At 37.8% G+C, this 22,152-nt stretch overlaps 1 protein-coding gene across 1 annotated transcript in view; it reads left to right on the top strand.

Annotated features, from left to right (window-relative positions):
- slc1a7b (solute carrier family 1 member 7b) overlaps positions 1–18,693 on the top strand; it is a 35,502-nt gene extending 16,809 nt beyond the window's left edge. Inside the window, exons 2-11 of the mRNA XM_072390202.1 lie at positions 689–768; positions 5,116–5,331; positions 9,191–9,233; positions 9,311–9,542; positions 9,634–9,733; positions 10,353–10,586; positions 11,340–11,534; positions 16,845–16,979; positions 17,117–17,216; positions 17,662–18,693. Coding sequence (XP_072246303.1) covers positions 689–768; positions 5,116–5,331; positions 9,191–9,233; positions 9,311–9,542; positions 9,634–9,733; positions 10,353–10,586; positions 11,340–11,534; positions 16,845–16,979; positions 17,117–17,216; positions 17,662–17,922 — 1,596 coding nt within the window. The 3' untranslated portion in view covers positions 17,923–18,693. The remainder of the gene's footprint in view (positions 1–688; positions 769–5,115; positions 5,332–9,190; positions 9,234–9,310; positions 9,543–9,633; positions 9,734–10,352; positions 10,587–11,339; positions 11,535–16,844; positions 16,980–17,116; positions 17,217–17,661) is intronic.
- Positions 18,694–22,152: the final 3,459 nt, after the last annotated feature.

The following is a 22,152-nucleotide window of genomic DNA, read 5'->3' as shown; positions in this document are numbered from 1 at the left end:
GTATTGATGGATTGGCAAAGGATACACCATCGGCATGGTAGAATTAGCTTATGCCACTGAACCGAGTGTGACATGCCATTGATTGATGGACAGCCTTGATGTTGCCATCTATCAATACTTTCTTGTTTTTACTGTTTTCTGTTAATATTACAATTATTAGTGTTGTAAAGTGTATGAATTTTCATCAGGGATGATGGTGTCAGTCAAGACTTGGGGATTGGTTTTTATGGCTAACTCCATTTATTAATCATTTATGAGTCCTCAGTGTTTATATCCCTGATAAAACATAGCCACAGATTTAAACAATAAAGAACCCTCGAAAAATAGGAGAAGAGGAACAATTAAAATCATAAACTTTGCTTTTATGTTGTTGCATGAGAAGATTTGTATAAAACAGCCTGAAGATTTTTAATCGAAATGCCAACTGATATCTGTAAAGCAGTCCAGTTTAGTGGCCAAAATATGGCAACAATAGTACAAAGTCTCATTGTTGTCCATGTACCTAAGGTAATTGGTTTTATTTTGAGAGTCTGTAGAGGCTCATCAAAAGCTGAGTCCATCATCCTCCAGCTTTGTTCCTCTTTGTACCATTATGTTCTCCTAAATAACATTAATTTACTTTTCAGTTCTTATCTAATACTCCTGAAATTAGCAGTAACCATTATTTCTTATTCATTCTTTCTGACAGGAGGTGAAGTACTTCCAATTTCCTGGAGAACTGCTTATGAGGATGCTGAAGATGCTGATTCTACCACTCGTCGTGTCCAGGTACTGGCAGATCATTACAACCATCACTGCATGACACAATTACCTTTGATTCAATTAGGAATTTCCAGTCATATGATCATGTGAGCCCTGTGATGGACTGGCGACCTGTCCAGGGTGTACCCTGCTTTTTGCCGATGAATGCTGGGATAGGCTCCAGCCCACCCGCTACCCGATTAATGGATTGACGGTATAGAAGATGGATGGATGGATGATCATGTGAAAGCCATAATGCGAATTATGATATTGTATTATATTAAAATCCTTCTGTTCTGTTTCACTGCAGTGCAGAACTTAAGTGGCACGTCCACATTGTAATCAAGTTTGAGTAAAGGAATAAAAACAATCAGTTATTACTTACATGATCTATATGGCCTTAAATACACTATTTAGTGAAACAGTTGAAGTGACCTGACCTCCTTCATAATATGAATAAATACTTGATTTTACATCTTGGTTCATAGAATTCAATGGTTTCAAACAGTCAAAAGACTATTTCTCTTTTTAATCCAATTTTAAATCAAGGGCAGTGAATATTACACTAGATCAGGACAGGAATTTGCTAAAAAAAAAGTACTTAAAACCTGTGGAGATCCAAACAAGACCTTTATCAATTCAACAAAGAAATCTGGAGAAATAAAAACAAGGATACAGCATCAAACAAAGATGAAAAGAACAGCTGGTGCAACAAACATTGTCATTCTACATCTGGCAGTTATAACCCTACAACACCCTTGAATAAAAATCCTAGGATCGACCCTAAGAAAAAAACACGCAAATCCAAACTGAGTCTAGTGCAAAGAGGAGTACAATAACATTTTTAAAGCGGTCCACCTACATCTCAAGGATAACAGACACTCTTTTGAGGACAGTAATGTTTACATTTTCTTCAAGGAAGTGAGTTGGTTTGACCCAGTTTGTCTCACAACCATTTACACCTTGACTGACAATTTTCAGTGTTCCTCTGTGGCAACTTATTCTGAGAATGTGTTTAACATTCTCACTCTCACACACATGCACATACACACAAACACATAGAACAATTTAGCTCTCTGTCTTCCATCAATTTAAAATCTCCTATTCGACGTCTGTACTTGCATGGAGAACAGCAATGTGCAATAAATAAATAACAGTCCTTGGACATGCAGAGTAAAAAAGTGAATGTCCCAACAAGAGCTTATAAGCCTAAAACTTAAACTTGAAAAGATTCCCAGTTCGTCACAGGACTAACACTAAGCATGTATACATGACAATAGAAGAAAATCATTATTGTGTTAGTCTGACCAAAACTGGACTAATAGAATACATATAAACATCTTAATCCAACCAAAATTGTAAAAAATCAAGCAGATATGTCCCTGCATCTCACCCAATGGTGGCCAGAAAATGGGTGGATGGATTACTAAGACAGCATGTAACCATGATGAAAGAGACAAATGAGAAAAACAGCTGTTATTGAACTGTTGGAGGAAGATGGAAAAAAACCCATATCATAGCTATGTATTTTCATATATACAGTAATGATCTCCATCTTAAAAAAGTAAAATGTCTGAAACCCAACTCAAACTCAGAACTTGTGCCCCCAAGCCCCTTTTTATGAGGCGCCGTCGCCTCACATCAAGAGGGCTCCAGGTTCAACTCCCGGCTGGGGACTTTCTCCCCGTGTATGCGTGGGTTCTCTCTGGGTACTCCAGCTTCCTGGACAATATATTGGTTTAGGGCTGCATGGTGGGTGTGGTGGTCAGCACCGTGGCCTCACAGCAGAGGGTTCCAGGTTCAACTCCCAGCTGGTTCTTTCTGTGTGGAGTTTGCATGTTCTCTCCTTGTATGCGTGGGTTCTCTCCAGGTTCTCCGGCTTCCTCCCACCATCCAAAAACATGCATGTTAGGTTAACTGGTGACTCTAAATTGTCCTTAGGAGTGAGTGTGTGTGGTTGTTTGTCTTGTTTGTCTCTGTGTGGCCCTGTGATGGACTGGCGACCTGTCCAGGGTATACCCCGCCTTTCGCCCAATGACCAGTGGGATAGGCTCCAGCCCTTCCGCCACCCGACCAACGGATTAAGCGGCTATAGAAAATGGATGTATATTTTCTTTTATTTTTCTTATCAACTCAATTCAATTTGTTTGTTATTGTCAATTTATACTTTTAGATATTTTTTTTATTTCAAGCTTGCAATGCATTCCAGATAAAGAGGTTGTGGAAGCAATTCAGAGCTAGTCTTGAGGTTTAAACAATAATAATATAATAATAAGATAACAGTTTTTTTCAGATGATGTCAACAGGTGATTTTAATCATATCAGAAGCTAGAAATCATCTGCCTATCTCTGCTCCACACAGGGCAAATACAGATCTCCATTTTGCCAGCAAATGTGTGGGAAAATCATCAAACTGTTTAGAAAATATGATGCTCAAAAACAATATTAAAGTGATTCGCATATTTCTCCTACTATAGTGTAGACTACCATTTACATATTCAAGCAGTCTTGTGAAATTTCACTGCAGAAAGGGCAAGAGCACAATCCCTAAGATGGCACTGCATAAAGAACCATCATCAACATCTGATAAAAAGAATATGGGTAAAGAAATAATGTGGGAAAAATAGTCAAGTAATCAAGTCAGATTTGTTGTCAATTTGCTATATATGCAAGACATACAGCTAATTTGAAAATTCGATTATCACGGACCCACGGTGAAACATTCAGAAACAGTGGAAAAATAATAGAATAATAAGAGGGAGAGAGTTGAGTTCCCTGCCAGCCTGGCAGATGAAGCTGTCCTTTTGCCTGCTGGTTCTGCCCCAGAGGCTTCACAGTCTTCTTCCTGTACTACAATACAGGATTACATTTTCAAACTTAACTGTGCAAAAAAGAAGCCTTATGTTAATCTTGTCAAGGAGCAGAGTCAACTAACGTCTCTGGGCTTGGAGGTCTCTGGGATGCACCATCACACAGGGAAAATGTATATTGTTGGCAGGCCATAGAAAGAAACCTTTTTGAAAGAAATGTATGCATACACACACACACATATATATATATATTTTGAGGGTTCTTTATTGTTTAAATCTGTGGCTATGTTTTATCAGGGATATAAACACAGAGGACTCTTTATAAATGGATGATTTATAAATGGAGTTAGCCATAAAAACCAATCCCCAAGTCTTGACTGAAACCATCATCCCTGATGAAAATTCTTACACTTTACAACACTAATAATTGTAATATTAACAGAAAACAGTAAAAACAAGAAAGTATTGATAAATGGCAACATCAAGGCTGTCCATCAATCAATGGCATGTCACACTCGGTTCAGTGGCATAAGCTAATTCTACCATGCCGATGGTGTATCCTTTGCCAATCCATCAATACAAACAACTTACCTACAGCGTGTACCATGTTGCCATGATCTGCCAGGTAGCTGACGATCACAATGTTCTAATCAATGTGACACCAGCATGAGTAGTCAGACAAAGACCATTTTATTCTACAGTCTCCATATCAACATAGCAATACAACAGCTAGATAACAGCGCTTCTAGTGGACAAACTCAATAATGCAGTTTTATTATTGCAAAACACCACAATATGCCATTGCTAAGTTGTTTTGGACTGAATTCTATGATTATATTAAGTATTTTCTATTGTGCTTGATTTTGAATAAAGTTAAAAATCGTCTTTAAAGCCTTTTCACAAATCAGCAAAGTAACAACAACAACGGCTTCATCAATCAATTAAAGCCATGGCATTCAGTCCTTTGCACATTAGACACTTTTCCTTTAATGTTTTACATAAATGCCTGTGAAAGTGACAGAACAAGCCATGACATTCAACAGTACATAAAGAGCAGAATAACATAACTGTCCTTATGGAGTCACAGTTTTCTAAAAACAAGATGTCGTGTCGCCATAGCAATTAACTTTAGCATGCCAAGCATCTTGGAGGCCTTTGGGATGCACCATCACACAGAGAAAATGTATATTGTAGGCAGGCCATAGAAAGAAACCTTTTTGAAATAAATGGATGCATACACACACACACACACACACACACACACATATATATATATATATATATATATATATATATATATATATATATTCGGCAACCTAATGTACGTCTGCTGTAAGAAGGTTTCTTTCTTTAAAAAGATCTCAGGAGGTAGTTGAAGTGATGGAATATATATACATATTTATATATACAGGCCTCAGTTAGTATGTTAAATCCTGAAAAGGATGACACGGATGCACATAATAGAAAAGTATTATTAACAATAAATGTGATTTATTTTCCATGGAAATTAAGTTATCACTCGCTGTCCAATTTCTGTCTAACTCAAATTTCTGTCTTCTTCCAGTTTGATGTCAGGACTGGCAGCTCTCGATGCAAAGTGTTCCAGTCGGCTTGGTCTAATCACGGTGTCATATTATTTGTGGACCACATTTGTGGCAGTGATAGTGGGGATCGTAATGGTCTCCATCATCCACCCAGGCGGTGCAGCCCAGAAAGAAGACTCTGAGGACAGCGGCAAGCATATCATGAGTTCTGCTGATGCTCTGCTGGACCTGATCCGGTAAGATCGCAGTATTCACAAGGGAATCTTGAAAAAATCACTGCGCAGGTAGAGCACATGGAGTTCAAATGTTTGGTTCAAGGAAACCTCTATTCAAACATAAGTGCAACAGCGTCAGCCATGATGGGTGTTTTTTGTTTCATAAATCTGCAAACTGCAAGCAGAGAGGTGATTTGTGAGAAATCTGTGAGGCCAAGCTCAATGACAGTCACATTGGGTGAAAGAGAACTAAAATATCTACGTTTTGATGTAAAATTTATCCAGATCAGGCAGATGTTTTGGACGTGAGTGGCATTTGTTTGAGAATTTTTTTTTAAAAGATTTTTAGAGTGGAAGTTAGAGTGTGAGAGGCATGAGATGAGCTCCTCTGGCCACCTAAAACGTAAACTGCCGTTGTGTCAAAGCTGTATAAGCTATTAACAAGCCCTTTACCACAGTTAAAGTTGAGTCTTTCCTGTCACATACAAACTTTGAATGATGTGTGTGTGATGCTGTATGGCTGAGTTAGGAGGCCTTTAAGGCCTTCTCAATGCATTTTCCCCTTGGGAATTTGCCCGCTTTTTCCCAATTTTCCAGAATTCCTTTCGAGTAATGAGAGAGAAAAGTCATAGCACACTTCTCCCGATCGGCGCGCACGCAGCGATGTGATTTTCATTCCGGTCGGACCATCGCTGCGGGAGGAGTAGCGCGCCAAAATTTGTGACGGAAACGGGAGAATAATAAGAGTCCAACACAATAGCAATATGTGTGCCTTGCCTTTGGCATTGGCCCCCATAATTATGTTTAAGTGTAACCAAGACAACCAGTAATATGGTGTTGACAGTGACAGTCGCATTGTAGAAACAATGTATTTTATCTCTAACCATAATTAGTTTTTAACCTTAACTAAGTGATGTTGTCATTTAAAGTCAACCAGGAAGTGATCAAATGTTTTAGTATACTGCAGAGAACTTTTGAAAATGCATAGATGATTCAAAACGTGGCACATAAGCGCACCAGCCAACTCTCTCTCCTACTTCCTTAAGAGGATTTTGTGGCTTTTTAAAGGAATCACTTGAGAATGACATTTGCTTCGATGTCGAGATGCTCATATAAGTTGAATTTCCTTCCTGCAGCTTAGGGGCAATACTTTACAGAATGTCCTAATGAGTGGTATGTAAGTCCTAGATGGTTGTTTAAAGTAGAGGACTTGTTAGATTTGTGTTGTGAGTGTTTAAAGTAAGAGAATGAGCTGGTCGGTCAAGCACAAGAGAATAACAGAAGGGTGAGAAATATGGCGGCTGATCAAGTGTGTGTTTGCATCCACTGAATTGGGAACATACCCACGCTTTCACTTTGAAATATGTATGTTTAAACTTTCCACAGGTTCTCTGCATATTGTTATTAATTCATTTAAACTTGATAATCATTTCCCTGATTAATAGTGTTGTTGAATAATGCAAATGTTTAATAATATGATAAAGGAGCTATAAAAAAAATTTCATATAAAAGCAGTGCAATCACAATCACAAAATGATTTCTCACCATTATTTTACAATGAGTTTATTACAAATTAGGAAGTTAATTTAAAAGCTTGTTTCAATGTGCTTTGTTCTGAATTCCACAAGATGAAAGCAAAAAGTACACTTTCCAAGCTCCGTAGAGATCTAAGGCCAGTCATTTGGGTATGGTCTAAAGTACCAGACTAGCAATTGTCTTAAATATGATGGTTGCTTTTCAGTTTATAGATGAACAATAGTGAATGTTCATGTATCACAGCTTGTCCATTTTGATTTTTCATCAAAGATGCAGTGTTGAGTCTTTTACGAGTCCCCTGTAACAAACCCGAATCCAGAATGATAAATTGAATCTAAGGGCTTGAGAGTGGAAGCAGCGTGTCTATAGATGACTTCACTATAATATAGAACTGATGGTGAACAGCCTCAGTTATTTGCCTATAACAAAACATGGGCAAGTGGATCCTGATTCTCTTTATCAAAAAAATAAAAAAATAAATAATTTCTGAACATCATCCACATGACATTTGAGCTTAAGTTATTCATTGATTCCAACGTATGTATATTCTGCAACTCTAATGGATAATAATAATGAATCCTTGAATTGAGGTTAAGCACTGGCTATGGGGAACAGCATGATACATAGAGGATAAAACAAATGATTTTTTACTTGTTGGTTACATACAGTAGATATATATGAGCATTATTATGCTCAGGATATTAACATTTTATGAACGAGATGAAAAGACAAGCTTTAGTATTACTTTCAAGTAAAGCACATTAAGAATTACAATATTCTGAGATAAAGATCTGATGCATCAGGAGCAGCAGTCATTGTTACTGTCAAATCAGTAAGGAATGCCATTTTATTCCATACTAAAAAGAAATTTAGATAAATATTCAAATTAGAATATCCTAAGAAATATTCTAAAAACATCCCACATGCTCATACACATGCTCTCATGCATTCTCATGCACATCAGTGAACATGGGTACATACACATTTGGAATGGACTGCAATTAAAACTCATCTTGGTTATAAAAAAAACAGCACCACCGTTCTTCTAACAGTTTACAAGCAATGGAGTTGAATCGAATTGCCTTAAGCATGTCTAACGTCACGACACAAAGGATTCTGTAAAAGCAGAGCAGTAGTCCAGAAATGCTTTAAGTGACCGTGGGCTACCTGTAATCTTACTGTCCTAACTTCCAGTAACAATTTCTGATTTGTTTAGCCGTCTGACAAAAGAAACAGAAAAATGTGTGAATGAGAGAAGCTTTATTGGGAATGCATATGTATTAGTATACAGTTAAAATTAACTGTTTTCCAAAAAAGAGGAAACTTTGAGGCATGTGAGGATCAACTTGAGGATCATTTGAGCTTAGTTGAGCATAGATCTGCAGAGGTAAATCAAGCTACAACTTCATTTTCTGGGTGGGTTAATCCAGTCTGGAGGCAGTTTATGTTTACGTGGATTTCAACTTTTCACTTTTGGTAGGGCTAAAACTACCATTATTATTTTTCTTGTGTCATGGAAATGTAGTTAGTGTAAATGAGTAATGTGGGGTAAGGTATCTTGTTCCTGGCTCTGAAAATAATTTTCCTTCTTGCTGCATTTTGGTAATTTTTACAGAATGTTTTGAAGTTTTAAAGATGCTTTCAGAGATCTTCAGTATCTTTTAGTGGCCACTGGGACACCAAAGCTGATTGGTTGTGTCTTATCCAGCTCATAAATATCGCTGTTTATCGCTTAAAGTTATTTGCTTTTAAAGAGAAAAATGTTTTTAAAAAATTGGGAAAAGAGTTACAGTCCTAATCTAGCCTTTTCATATTTTGTGCATTCAGCCTCTCTTCAAATGACATGATGTGTGGTTCAAAATTCTCTGAAAGACTTTTATGAAAGTAATGTGAGGTTAAGCTTGCTCAGATGGACACTTGTAAATGTCACTCGATTGCAAGAATCTACAAATGGGGTTAGATGTGCTACTCTGTAAGCACAATAAGATTATCTGTTTTTTATCATTTGCTTGTTTATCTGTGAATGTTTATTTCTGCTGCCACAACTCTCTTAATACAAGTTCATTGCGTGAAAGTTCACTATTGAAGATTTCTGGTCTGCTTTATGTTGGCTCATCTGCACCTCTGACTATGACTCACTGAAGTTTTATTTACAGCAATAACATTTTGTTTGTTAAAAGATAAATATAGGAGACAAATGCCAGAATACAGATAGAATAAACTGACTAGAGAGCAAATGCACTTAGGGTCTTTTTATGTTAAAGCAGATATGTAACAGTTGCTAGTCTTTCTTATTTTTCTTAAGCCATGTTATGTGTGTGTAATAGTATTGTTTGTATTGCAGCAACATGTTCCCATCAAATCTGGTTCAGGCCACATTTCAGCAGGTAAGATATCACAAAGAACACCAAAGCTTTTTTATCTGACCTCTGTTAAGACTTCTCTGTCTGTCTCTTGTTGACAGTATCAAACAAAGAGTACGTACATTTTGAAGCCCAAGCCCACTGTGAGTCAGGCCCAATCAGAGTCCACCACAAGGCGGGCACTCATCTATGGCATCCAGGATGATAATGGCACTGACATCCAAAACTTTTCTCTTGACTTAACTCCACCTCCTGATGTGCTGGTAAAAATACGTGAGGGAACAAGCGATGGAATGAATGTTCTTGGAATTGTCATATTTTCAGCCACTATGGGTAACTATTCTTATCAATTCTATTGGATGTATTGATGTAAATAAGAGGCTTTCATCTGTGATTTCATGGGCATTGTAATATGTTTTCACAGGTATTATGTTGGGACGGATGGGGCCAAATGGCAGCGCCTTGGTAAACTTTTGCCAGAGCCTGAATGAGGCCGTCCTTAGAATTGTTGCCATTGTTATATGGTAACCATTTCTTTAAAGACATTTTTCACTTAAAGGAGCAATATGGCTGTAGTTCTTTTCTCACAAGAAGGGTGCATGGGATGCAAATGGTCAAAAGGATTCTTTCAGCAAGCATTACCATGGATGGCTAGTAACCGCAACTTCAGGGCCACAAGAATCTGTCAAAGTAAATGGAAAAAGAGAGGACAAAGAGCAAAAAGCACAAACTATGAAATAGTGATACAAAATGAACAACACAGCAGGGATAGGAGCATAAGGGAGGAGTACTTTGTACATTGTGAGAGGTTGCCCAGCAGCCTGGGTCAATCACAGCAAAACCATGGTTAGTGCTTAGAGCAGCCAAAGGGAAGGTCTACTCTGCTGTCATTGGCTGTTTGGCTTCATGACTACGATTATTTCTCTTGCTGTCAGTCAACTGATGTTGTCCTATGAATTTAATGTGCCATATTTAAGCAACTTCAATGTGTTTTCATACTGATGATGAATCACCTAAATATGTAAAAATGTAGTGCAGTTAAAGTATGAAATACCAGAAAGTGTTAACATGTTTGACATCCTGACATTAATCTTTAATATGAAGACTCAAACTGCCTGACTCTGACTGTCCTCACTCTGCCAGGTACTTTCCATTTGGCATCGTTTTCCTGGTGGCTGGCAAGATTCTTGAGATGAGTGATCCATCTGCCATGGGAAAGAAGCTGGGTTTCTATGCCGTCACTGTGGTGTTTGGTTTGGTGTTGCATGGCTTGTTCATCCTGCCTTCCATTTACTTCTTCATCACCAAAAAGAGCCCCATTGTTTACATACGAGGAATCCTCCAAGCCCTCCTTATTGCTCTAGCAACTTCCTCCAGGTAAAGAGAAAAAAAAAATTCTATGAGTGAACAAATTGAATTTATAAAACCATATTTTACATTTCTGTCTTGAAAAACAACCAGTAGATGATTTTATTTTATCGTCCTCTGAGTCCTTGCTCCATAAATTCTTTCATTTTCTTTTTGTTTTATTAGAATATTACAAAGAAAAGCCTCAAAGGACATTCAAACATTGTTAGATCAGAATGTGTGGGAAGAGTTGGGAGTGTTAAGGATCGTTATGCACTTATTCAACTTGTGTTCGCGTGCCAGGCCTACATCTGTGCATGCACATGTTGAGAGAGAGGAACGTCAGCTCTATAGAATCAAACCAGCTTTAAATTTAAGTGAACATGTAAGTGTTTGTGTTTACTGTGATACATTAGAGCCTGACAAACAAACTAAAAACAAAGTAATGTTTGTTGGGAAATGCTCCTCTGTGATCTCGAGGGATATAACTGGTTTAAAACATAGAACAATTTGACATTTTCAGATGTGAAAACAAGCTTTCTTCTTGTGGTAATATTGAGGACGTGCTTGCAATGCTTTGATCAGTAAAAAAAAAAAGCATAAGCATCAATGAAAGTTTAGTGTCTTACTTTTGGTCAGCATTAAACAGTTTTTCTGGTTCCTTTCCATGTCTTTCTTGCAAACCATTAACTGGCTTCACATGTTTGTGCGTGCCACATGTTTATGTGCTGCTTGTTTTCTGTGGTGATCTGACCTCTTTGTTTTATTCTCTTTCTTCCTCAGCTCTGCCACTTTGCCTATAACTTTCAAGTGCCTCTTAGAGAACAACCACATTGACCGCCGCATCATCCGATTTGTGCTCCCTGTAGGTGCTACTATCAACATGGATGGTACTGCTCTGTATGAGGCTGTGGCAGCAATATTCATCGCACAAGTTAATAATTATGAGCTTGATTTTGGCCAGATCATTACTATCAGGTCAGTGGAACATGCCATCTGTGCTTTATAAAATCCTTAGCATTGTAAAATAATTGTTGGAAATTCAAAGCAGAGATAATATAGAGCTGCAAAAACGTTTCTCCAGGTTCAGAATTTCCTGTGTATTTCTATCATAGAAAATGTGCAGTGACTTACAGTTGGAGCCTTTCTGTATCTTAACAATATAAACTTGCATGTCAGCAAAAATTTTGGGTGACTCTCAAGCTGCCGATTTTCAAAAACATCCAATTATCAGGGTAAACATTATGGTGAGGGGAAGCAAAATATTACGGTGCTAAAGAACCTAAAATGCATTGTACAGCCTTTCACTGTACATTGTCAAATGTCACTGATCTTAATGATGAGTCTGAGTTGCTGGTGCTGAAGTAATGGCCCACTGAGAAAATCTGAAGTTCAGGTTATGGAGACCTCATAGGAATTCGGCTTTTTTTCCATTTTCTTTCTCTGCAGAGTATCTAAGCCTCTCCTTTTCACTAATGGCTCTCCATTTGTAACAGCAACAGCTCTTTTTACTGCTCAAATGGTAAAGCTACAGACGGAGGAAAAGACTCACCTACACAATAATCTGTTTTAACGTGCAGAAGCCCATCTTCCATTAAAGCAGCCCTCAGTAACTGCTTAATTTCCTTCAACTTTTTCTCTCCAAGTTCAATGTCATAATGTTTAGCAAGCACCAACAACTATTCAGAAAATCCTCAGAGGGGAACTGGACAAAATCAGCAATAGTAGTCATGACTAGACAGTATTAATAGCAGAGGCGGGATTCAAAAAAATAAAAAATAAAAAAAATTTCCATTAACTTACCTAGCCAAAAGACTTACTAATCTCACCCCTTGTCTTCATGTAGCTACTAACAGTGGGTACTTGCACACTGGAAACCGCTGGAGCGGAAAGGCAACTGTTTACACAGCGACCCCCTCAACTTCCAGGGACGTGCCCCTGAGACAACTGCTCTAACGCTTTCACTGCAATAATTTCAAACGAAAACCAAAGGGAAATGTTTCCTCAGCCTACAAGGGAAAACTTTAAACAACCACACTGTCACAATGGCTTAAATGAACTCAAACTGTGTTCAGCGCCCCTCATCAACACTAATGCTCTATCCCTGCTTGCAAAACTGACCAAACAAATAAATCGGAACAGAAACACATCTCAAACTAACAAAACGGACCTTATTCAGGCCTCCCAAAACCAGAACCTAGCACATTCCATATCCAGACAAACAAACTCACCGATAGAAATCACCCTCTATCCTCCAAAGAGAAGCCCAAAATCTCACAAATGCACTTTAGTGCCAAGATAGAGGTGAAAACATGAGTCTTAGACAACATAAGAAACTCACTCAAGCAAGTAATGAAGCGGACGAGCCCCCATTTTGTCACAACCTGGCTCAAAAGTGTGTGACAAAAGGGAGACCACACATAGTCTGCAATGATTTACAATATAATTTGATTACATAGACAAAGATAAAGCCAGTCTGCAGGTCAGGGCAAGAGAGAGACTGCAGTGCAGCTCAGCTTTTAACACATCCTGAGCCCAGCCTGCTCAGGTGTGCTGCATCACTAACAAGCTCACTTAGATAAAGCTCCACCCACCGCTACCTGCAACAAGAAAACAGAACCAGCAAAGAAGAAAGCAGAATATACCAAAGGCCAACCCTTTGGCCATCACACTGCTGTACAAATGAAGAATCTTGCCGGTCTCAAAGGTATTTTGGAGAAGAAAAAAAAAAGACTAGATTAGAACTTCCAATGATCCTCCCAAAGAGCCTGTTTGGCTTAAAATACTAATGGATGAGATTGTGTTGTTTTTTTTTTCCTTTTTTTCTTTTGCTGTCCTGGTGAATATTAGAGCCAAGATTAAAAATATCCGCTTATCTGTCTTTGAAAAGAGCTACATGGCTGCAATAAACAAACATATTCCACTTATCCCACTGGTGGCCCTTTGACCAAAAGCCCATCTCACCATCTCTTTGTGATGAATGGTGGGACCATCTCTTCCTCAACCTTTGGATCTGCAGCAGAAATCACATGTACCAGCATGTTGTATGTTTGTGTGCTTCTCAGTCTGGAGTTCAACAGTTGACAAGGAGACATTGTTAGATAATTTGATAGTGCAAAAAGCATTAGCCTGACTCAGATAACCTTTACTATATCTTTAGAGTAAGATTCTTCATCAGTTTCATTTGAAACGTGTGAACGTCACATCATCCATAGTGTTACAAGGATTCCTCAAAATAATCCACAGGAAAAGGACTGTGAACACCTGTGATCTAATAAGAATCCATGATAGTTGATCCACAATCATTTGCAACATTTTTGATGATGGCAGGTAACAAATAAAGCCACAGTGTGTAGAATCTTGTTTGATCAAATTCTACAAACTGTTCTGTTGTCATGAGAAATTTTCTATAGAAAATTGATGTAGTCCATCTTTTTTTTCCTATTGGTTAATCGATCTAATTTGCTATCAATAAACAGTTCTCATTTTCTCAACACAATAACACATGAGGCCATCAGAAATATAATATCTTATCAGAGAAGAAAAACAAAGACATTTTATAGATATATTTCTTCAAAAACCACAACCTTAAGAAACGCTGCATTTCCCTTTTACAGACAGGTAAAAAGTATGCAGTTTTTTTGTTTCTGATGTGGCAGATGCAAAGTTGGCAACAGCCTGATGTCATTTCCTATCTTGAGAATTCTCTCAGGAGTCCACAGCAAGTTAAGTGAGCGCTAAATATACAAGGTGGAGACAGTCCATACCATACAAGCCTGACATGGAGTATTTTATCATCTAAATCTCTCTGTCCACTTTCCTGTTCACCATCCTCTGTTAATAAAGACCAGCAAGAAAGAAAAATACTTCATAAATATGTACATTATCAAAACCTTTTGTTGTGATTTTATTCTCATGTTCCATCCTGCTCAAATAATGACACTACTGTGAGAGGGTTTAATCAACATGAATGTCTTCTTCTGCCTGTTTTGTTATTAGGGGTCTAGCAGCGTAGCTGCAGAACCCTATTGTTTTAGTAGCTTTTCTTATTATTAGGGGTCTAGCAGCGTAGCTGCAGAACCCTATTGTTTTAGCTGTTTTTCCTATTATTGGGGGTCTAGCAGCAAAGCTGCAGAACCCTATTGTTTTAGTAGCTTTTCTTATTATTAGGGGTCTAGCAGCGTAGCTGCAGAACCCTATTGTTTTAGCTGTTTTTCCTATTATTATTGATCTACTTTCCGCTGCAATTGAAGTCTATGGCAGCCCATAGAACCGTATGGTAAAAAGTTGTGAAATTTGGCACATATATTTAGGACCATCCCATTAGCAAACTCAACAAATTTGGTGCCGAAAATCCAAACTCTCTAGCGCCACCAACATGTCAAAGTTTGAAGCACATTCAGCTAAATAACTTTTGACTCGTTGGTCCAAATTTCAAAAACAAGGTATCGTTGGAATCCTTATATCATGACGTCATTTTCCGTCTCACTAGATTTTCCGCCATCTTGGATTTTGTTGAAGACCTTAAAAAATTTTCACAGGTCACAAATTTTGACCAATTCTCATGAAAATTGGCACACGGTATCTTTGGACCAATCCGCACAAAAGTTGCTCATTTTTTTCTTCAATTTCGACTTTGTTCACTAACTACAACCAATCAAAGTTGGCGGCGACTACACCAAAAAGGACGTGAGGCCATATCTCAGCAACAGTTTAATCTTTTGACATCAAACTCATAACACATATTCATAACTCAATCTTGAAGAGGCCCAAGAATTTTGGAAAACTTTGACCTATAGGTGGCGCTATATTTAGCAAAAATGCATTTTTCCTCATAACATTTGACCCGTTTGTCCACATTTCACAAATCAGGTACCGTTGGAGTCCCTGGATATAGCCGAGGTCAACCAACCTCATGACGTCATGCTTGACGTCTTGGATTGTCCGCCATCTTGAATTATATCAAAAACCTTCAAAACGCATTACAGGTCACCCAGATTGTCTGATTTCCACGGGACTTGACACATAGAATGTTCAGACCAAGCCTCACAAGAGCTATCATGTGGAATTTTTTATTTCGTTTTCCTTTGCCCATAACAGCCAATCAAACTCAGCGATGACGCGCCAAACAGGACGTGAGGCCATATCTCAGCAACCATTTGCTCTTTTGACATCAAACATCTAACACAGACTCATGATCAAGTCTGTAAGAAGCCCAAGAAGTCTGGTGCACTTCAACTCAGAGGGGGCGCTATAAGTAGAAAAACTGCATTTTGCTCATAGCTTTGGAGCCGTTGGTTCAAATTGGACAAATGAGGTACCGTTGGAATCCCTGGATGAAGACGAGTTCATCTCAAACACCAAACTTGGTGTGTGGACTCATGATGCCTTCCTGAGCAGCCGCAGGCTTACCTGCTGTTCTGCTAGACCCCGCCATCGCTGCTTGCAGCTATATTTAAACTTGAATTTTTTGTTTTATTTTGTTTGATTTTAAGTTAATTCTGTTATACAGAGTAAATGTTGTTTGGCTGATGACTGTTTCTTCAGAAAGGCTAAATACAGTCATATAAAACATTGTAAATGACAACATGCAATCATGTGAAAAGGAAAATGCACCTGATTTCAGTTCCAAGGTTGTATCAATCAAGGCATGATAAAGCAAATCATCTGGTTATTACCTATTGTTAAAATTGGGCTGAAAAAAGTCAAGAATAAATTAAATACTGTAAAAAAAAAATACCACAGCATATTACATTCTGTCATTCATTTATCAAAAATATAAGCCAGAAATATAGAAACAGTAAGTCCAGCTCATGAGTCAATAGCTTGTAGAATCATCTCTAGCAGCAATAACTCGAAGTCTCTCACATCACAGGAGATTAATTTTGGTTTGTGGACATTCATTTATGCACAGCTCTCTTAAGGTCTCACCACGGCATTTTAATCAGGTTGAGATCTGGACTTTGTCTGAACAAATACAACACTGATTCTTCTCTATTTCTATTTGTATTTTCTGTTGTCGATGAGCTGCTTTGTTTGAGATCATAGCCCCTGGGGTGATTTCATTTCATACAAGCTTTAACTGTTGACCTAAAATTTGACTCTAGAATACCTTGATAAAAAAAAAAGAGGAGTTTATGGTCGACTGAAAGACTGCAAGGTGCCCCAAGTCCTGTGACTGCACAACTGACTAATTTTTTACACGTTTATCTGTGTATATACATATTTGTCTTTTCCTAAGTGTTCATACTAAAGTTTGAACCAAACTGGCTTCCCAAATCTCTCCAGCATCACAGCCACTGCAGCCAGTATTGGTGCGGCCGGGATTCCACAAGCTGGACTGGTTACCATGGTGATTGTGCTGACATCTGTTGGGTTACCAACTGACGACATCACCCTTATCATTGCAGTAGACTGGGCGTTGTAAGCTGTACTTAATTTAATTTTCATTATTTGTGAAGGATCCAAACTGATAACTGCAGAGGATCAGCTCATCATCTTTGTTTCACATTCATTTTCCCAAAACTTTCCTCAATGTCTTCTTTTTCCCACTTCTTCAGAGACAGATTCCGTACAATGGTGAATGTAATGGGTGATGCTTTGGCCACAGGCATAATGGCACACATCTGCAGGAAAGAATTTATGAAAGAGGGAGATGGGGTAAGTTTGAATCGTTGCTCCAGTCCTGTAAGACTCAAGCTTGATTTTGAAACTTTCACTACTGTGGCCCTTTTTAATTCTGAGTTATCCAGCTGCATTACTACTGATTGGTCTCTCACTGAACTGTACTGCCTCCTTAACTTAAAACGGCTTGATGATACAACACACTGAAAAAGGGTGGATGTTTGTAATTCTACAGAATTTCTTTGTACATAAGAATAATTATATTATATAATAATAATAGATACAATTTACAAACAATCTTGAAGATATTCAATTGGAAAGGAACATAGAAAGAAAAAAATTTTTGCCCTTGCAGTTTCTTTTGATATATATATATATATATATATATATATATATATATATATATATATATATATATATATATATATATATATATATATATATATATATATATATGTCAAAATATCCTGTTGTCCCACAGGTACCGTTGATCTGTGAGACTAAAATGCCAATGAACACCCCACCTACAGTGAAGTGCCACAACAACAATGGCAACTGCCAGCCTCCTTCATCAGGAGTCAAACACAAGCTTGTCCCACCTGATGTAGCCCGACTAATGCAGTTGGAGGAAGGCGTTCGGCAGGTTTCGGACAAGAAGAAGCCTCCAATTCCTCCACGCCACCTCAAGAAGAGCAAAGAGCACTGCACTATTGACATGAATGGCCTTGAAACCAACGTATAGCCCCCTCCAGGAGTTTTATGGGCTGTCTGTGTAGTTGTGCTGATGGGAGCAAAGGACACCTGTAGTGGCATCTTAATCTCTCAGCTTATTATTGTCAGAACGTTTTAGTAGCAAACCTTCCTGAAAAGTACATGGGAAGCATTTTTATGGCACCCAAAAAGACATCAGTATGATTTTTGCTCAATTAAAATTGTTTTTGCCGTGGACCTGCATGATGAACTCGCAGTTGAACTCAACGACTTCTCAATACAGGTGTGAGTTCTTGCATTAATCAACAGATTTTTATTATTGACACATTTTTTATGTCCATTTCCATCTACACACACACACTTGCATAAATGCATGCAGGAAAACATGTATGAGTGTATAATATATGTTATATTACTGTACAGAAAGCTGGCAGTTGCTTGTATCATTAGGGATGAAACAGGACAGCAAGTGTCTTGTTTACCCTGAATGATCAGAAGGCAAAATGAAATGCTTGTTTAATTGTTTAATTTTGCCTTAACACTGCTGGTGGTGCTCGGCTGACAGGAAGGAGAAACTGGAGTAAACCGATTAAATACATCAATAAACTTTACTTTCCATAATATTCATGTTCTAACTTTGATGTGTGGACAAAGTAGAAATTTCAATGGCTGCTTGACTTCGAGCAACCTCTGGGGTACTTGGTGTCATTAGGCTTTCTGGAATGAAAACAGACTCAAAACAACCACTCATACTTCATTTAAGTGTTAGTTGGTTTATACTTATGAAAACTGGAGATCTTAAGATTTGAATAACTATAAAGAGTTTCAGCTGTTATATACATATACATATATGTGTATATATGTTTCAACACATTTCTTTCACTGTTACAGTGACATATCTTAGTTGAATGATCTTACTGCCTATCTAACAACAGAGGGGGGAAAAGCAAGTTCACTTTTCGACACACAAATACATCCCAAAGGCTTGTACATATTTGTTTGTGTTTTTCCCAAAATACAGACATGAACACCAGCTAGTTAACAACATGACATGACTTATCCATAAAGTTCAGACACCTCAGACTTGGACTTCCTATTCCCACAAACATTTGTTAAATTGGGAAAGAGGAATAAAGAGGAATTTCCCACATTGTTAGTGTTGTACTGTGTACATGTGTATCAGCTGTGGCCTTCTGACCAGATGTAAACTTTAAATAACTAGCCTGATAGCATGTTTATCAAAGAAATGATTGGCATTTTATTACTGTGTTTATCACATTTCTGTTATTCTAATAGAGTAATTGATTAAATCAATTTATAAATCTACAGACTATTCACAAATCATTTCCTCAATCTCAAAGTGGCATATCAGCTTTTGCTAAAATGTCTTCACCCAGGGTCATTTGTGAAAAAATTTGCCACAAAAAGTTTTGCTTTTTATTTCACTGTAGGATAGGGTCATGTACTGGCCTGTGTGATCAGAAGCTACAACCCCAATTTTAAAAAAAGACTGTGTAAAATGTAAATAAAAAGATTATTATTTGTAAAAAAAAATTAAATTATTTGTAAATTTCATAAAACAAAATATCCATCCATTTTCTATACCCGCTAAATCCGTTGCGGGGGGGGGGGGGGCTGGAGCTTATCTCATTGGTCATCGGGCGTCCAGGGTGGCGGGGTACACCCTGGACAGGTCGCCAGTCCATCACAGGGTCACACAGAGACAAACGAGACAAACAACCACATACGCTCACACTCTTAAGGACCATTTTAGAGTCACCAGTTAACCTAACAGCATGTTTTTAAACGGTGGGAGGAAGCTGGAGAACCCGGAGAGAACCCACGCATACACGGGGAGAACAGACTCCACACAGAAAGAACCAGCCGGGAGTTGAACCTGGAACCCTCTGCTGTGAGGCCACGGTGCTGACCACCACATCACCGTGCAGCCCTAAACCAATACATTGTTCACAAAATAACTAAACAAAATAATGCACATGTTAAATGTTGAAAGTGAGACATAACTCTATTTAATGAAGAATATTAGCTCATCTTGAATTTGATGGCAGCAACTCATCTAAAAATCAGGACAGGACCATGTTGACCACTGTATAGTGTCACAATGTCCAAAGAGTAGTTTTAAGGGCCCAAATGTGGAAAGCAGCTGTCCAACAGATTGGACAACCGATTATTATAAGGTTTTATTGAAAGAAACAGAAAGTCTTTCTGAGATTAAAAAAAAAAAGCAAAAACTTAAACTTGGAAAACAAGACTAAACAACATGACATGGAAAAAATACCAGAGCATCAAGGAACTGGAAAACAGAGATCTAGAAGATGAAAGAACAATGGTCATGGCAGTAACAGCAGAATCTGACAAGGACTAAGTATATACACTAACATCAACCTCAAACCAAAATACTAAATGATTAAACCTCAAAAAGACTAGAAACTCAAAAGACAGGAAAACCAGAACACAAAAAATCTCAGGTCATGACAATATAGCATCCTCTCTTCTTTTAACAACAGTCCATACACCTCTGAGAACTGAGGAAACCAATAGCTTGATCTTTGGGAGAGGAATGTTGTCCCATTCTTGACTGATATAGGATTCTAGATTCTCAAAAGACGTGCAATTTATTTGCTTTGCAGTTCATGATTCACCTATTGTTTTTAATTGGTGAAAGGTCTGGACTACAAGCAGTCCAGCACATCTCTTCTATTACAAAGCCATGCTGTTGTAATAAATGCAGTAAGGTGTTCAGCGTTGTCTTGCTGATATATTCAAGGTCTTACCTTAAAAAGATATTAACTGAATAGGAGCATGTGTTAGGGGTTGCACACTAATGCACCCAAATACCATCAGAAAGGCAGGCTTTTGAATTAAGAGCTGATAGCATGCTGGGTGGCCCCTCACCTCTTTAGTTCATAGGATAAGGTGTCAATGATTTCAAAACAGAATAGAAATCATAAATTCATCAAACAACAAAACAGTTTTCCACTTTGCCTCAGTCCATTTCAAATGAACTTTAGTCCAGAGAGAATGGTGGCATTTTGGGATCATGTTCCTGAGCTTATGCAGTGATTTTCATGACACACATCTGTTTTTAATGAAGTGCCAGATGAGGGTACCCAATATTGATCTTCAGCCATGTCCCTTGCCCACCTGATTTCTTAAGATGTTCGGAATCTTTTGATGATATTATCTTTTGATAAACATTATTCTGAAATTGCTCCACAATTTGCCGTCACAGTTTTTTGTAGATTGCTGAACCTATACATCTGAGAGACTCTGCCTCTCTTAGGTGCTCTTTCTAACTATAACATGTTATTGATCTGTTGCTAATTTACTTAATTGTTGCAACATGTTCTGCCAGCTACTTCCTTCTAGTACCACTTACTTTTCCAACCTCTTGTGTCCCCTTACCAACTTTTTTTAAGTATATGGCTGCCATCAAATGCAAGATACCCGAATATAATTCCATAAAGTAATAAATAGTCATTTCACTTTTAACATTTGATGTTTTCCATGTTTAATTGTGAAAAAGACATTGGTTAACATGATTTGTAAATCTTTGCATTCTGTTGTTGTTTACAGTTTAAACAGCTTATTTTTTTACTTTTGATTGGCTTGAACAAACCTGAAACTATTTTGTAAATGAATGCTTAGATTTATTTGCAGTACATTTCACTTACATAAAGGTTTTAATTTGTTTCAAATATGGTCAAATAATTGTTCCATCAGTGTAACTGTAATTCTGGGAGATTTTCAAAGCTTTTATCCACACAGAAAGTTTATCTCAAATGATGAAAACAGGTGACATGTGTTCTTTCTTTGAACACATGTTTGGATTATTTTCATTACATCAGCACAAAGTGTATACTGGAGACAAATGGAAGATGAGCATTGTCACTGCACTGTGAGGAAGAACCTGCAGAAATGCTAATTGAATGTTCTTGTTTATTGTTAGGAACTCACAGTCCTCTTAAGCTTTTTCCAGTAATTTATTGCTGTGTTCAGTGAACGTATATTATATGTGACAATACAATAACACTGTATATGAAAGTGACACTGTATTCATAGCAATATAGTGAGCGCAACAGTATTTTAATGTCATATAAAAATACTGGATATCTGTAGAAAATGAGAGTGGACTGAACGATCAGCGGCAGCAGCGTGGATTTAAACTTCAAATTGTTGACTTTGCTTTTAAGTTTGGAGTATGTCATTCACAAGCACATGGCAAATTGTGGCAAAGAAT

The sequence above is a fragment of the Leuresthes tenuis genome, unplaced genomic scaffold (genome assembly GCF_036924035.1).
Source record: "Leuresthes tenuis unplaced genomic scaffold, fLeuTen1.0.hap1 SCAF_7, whole genome shotgun sequence".
Taxonomy (NCBI): domain Eukaryota; kingdom Metazoa; phylum Chordata; class Actinopteri; order Atheriniformes; family Atherinopsidae; genus Leuresthes; species Leuresthes tenuis.
The sequence above is the reverse complement of the archived record's forward strand: the minus strand, read 5'-3'. Positions and strand labels throughout refer to the sequence as shown.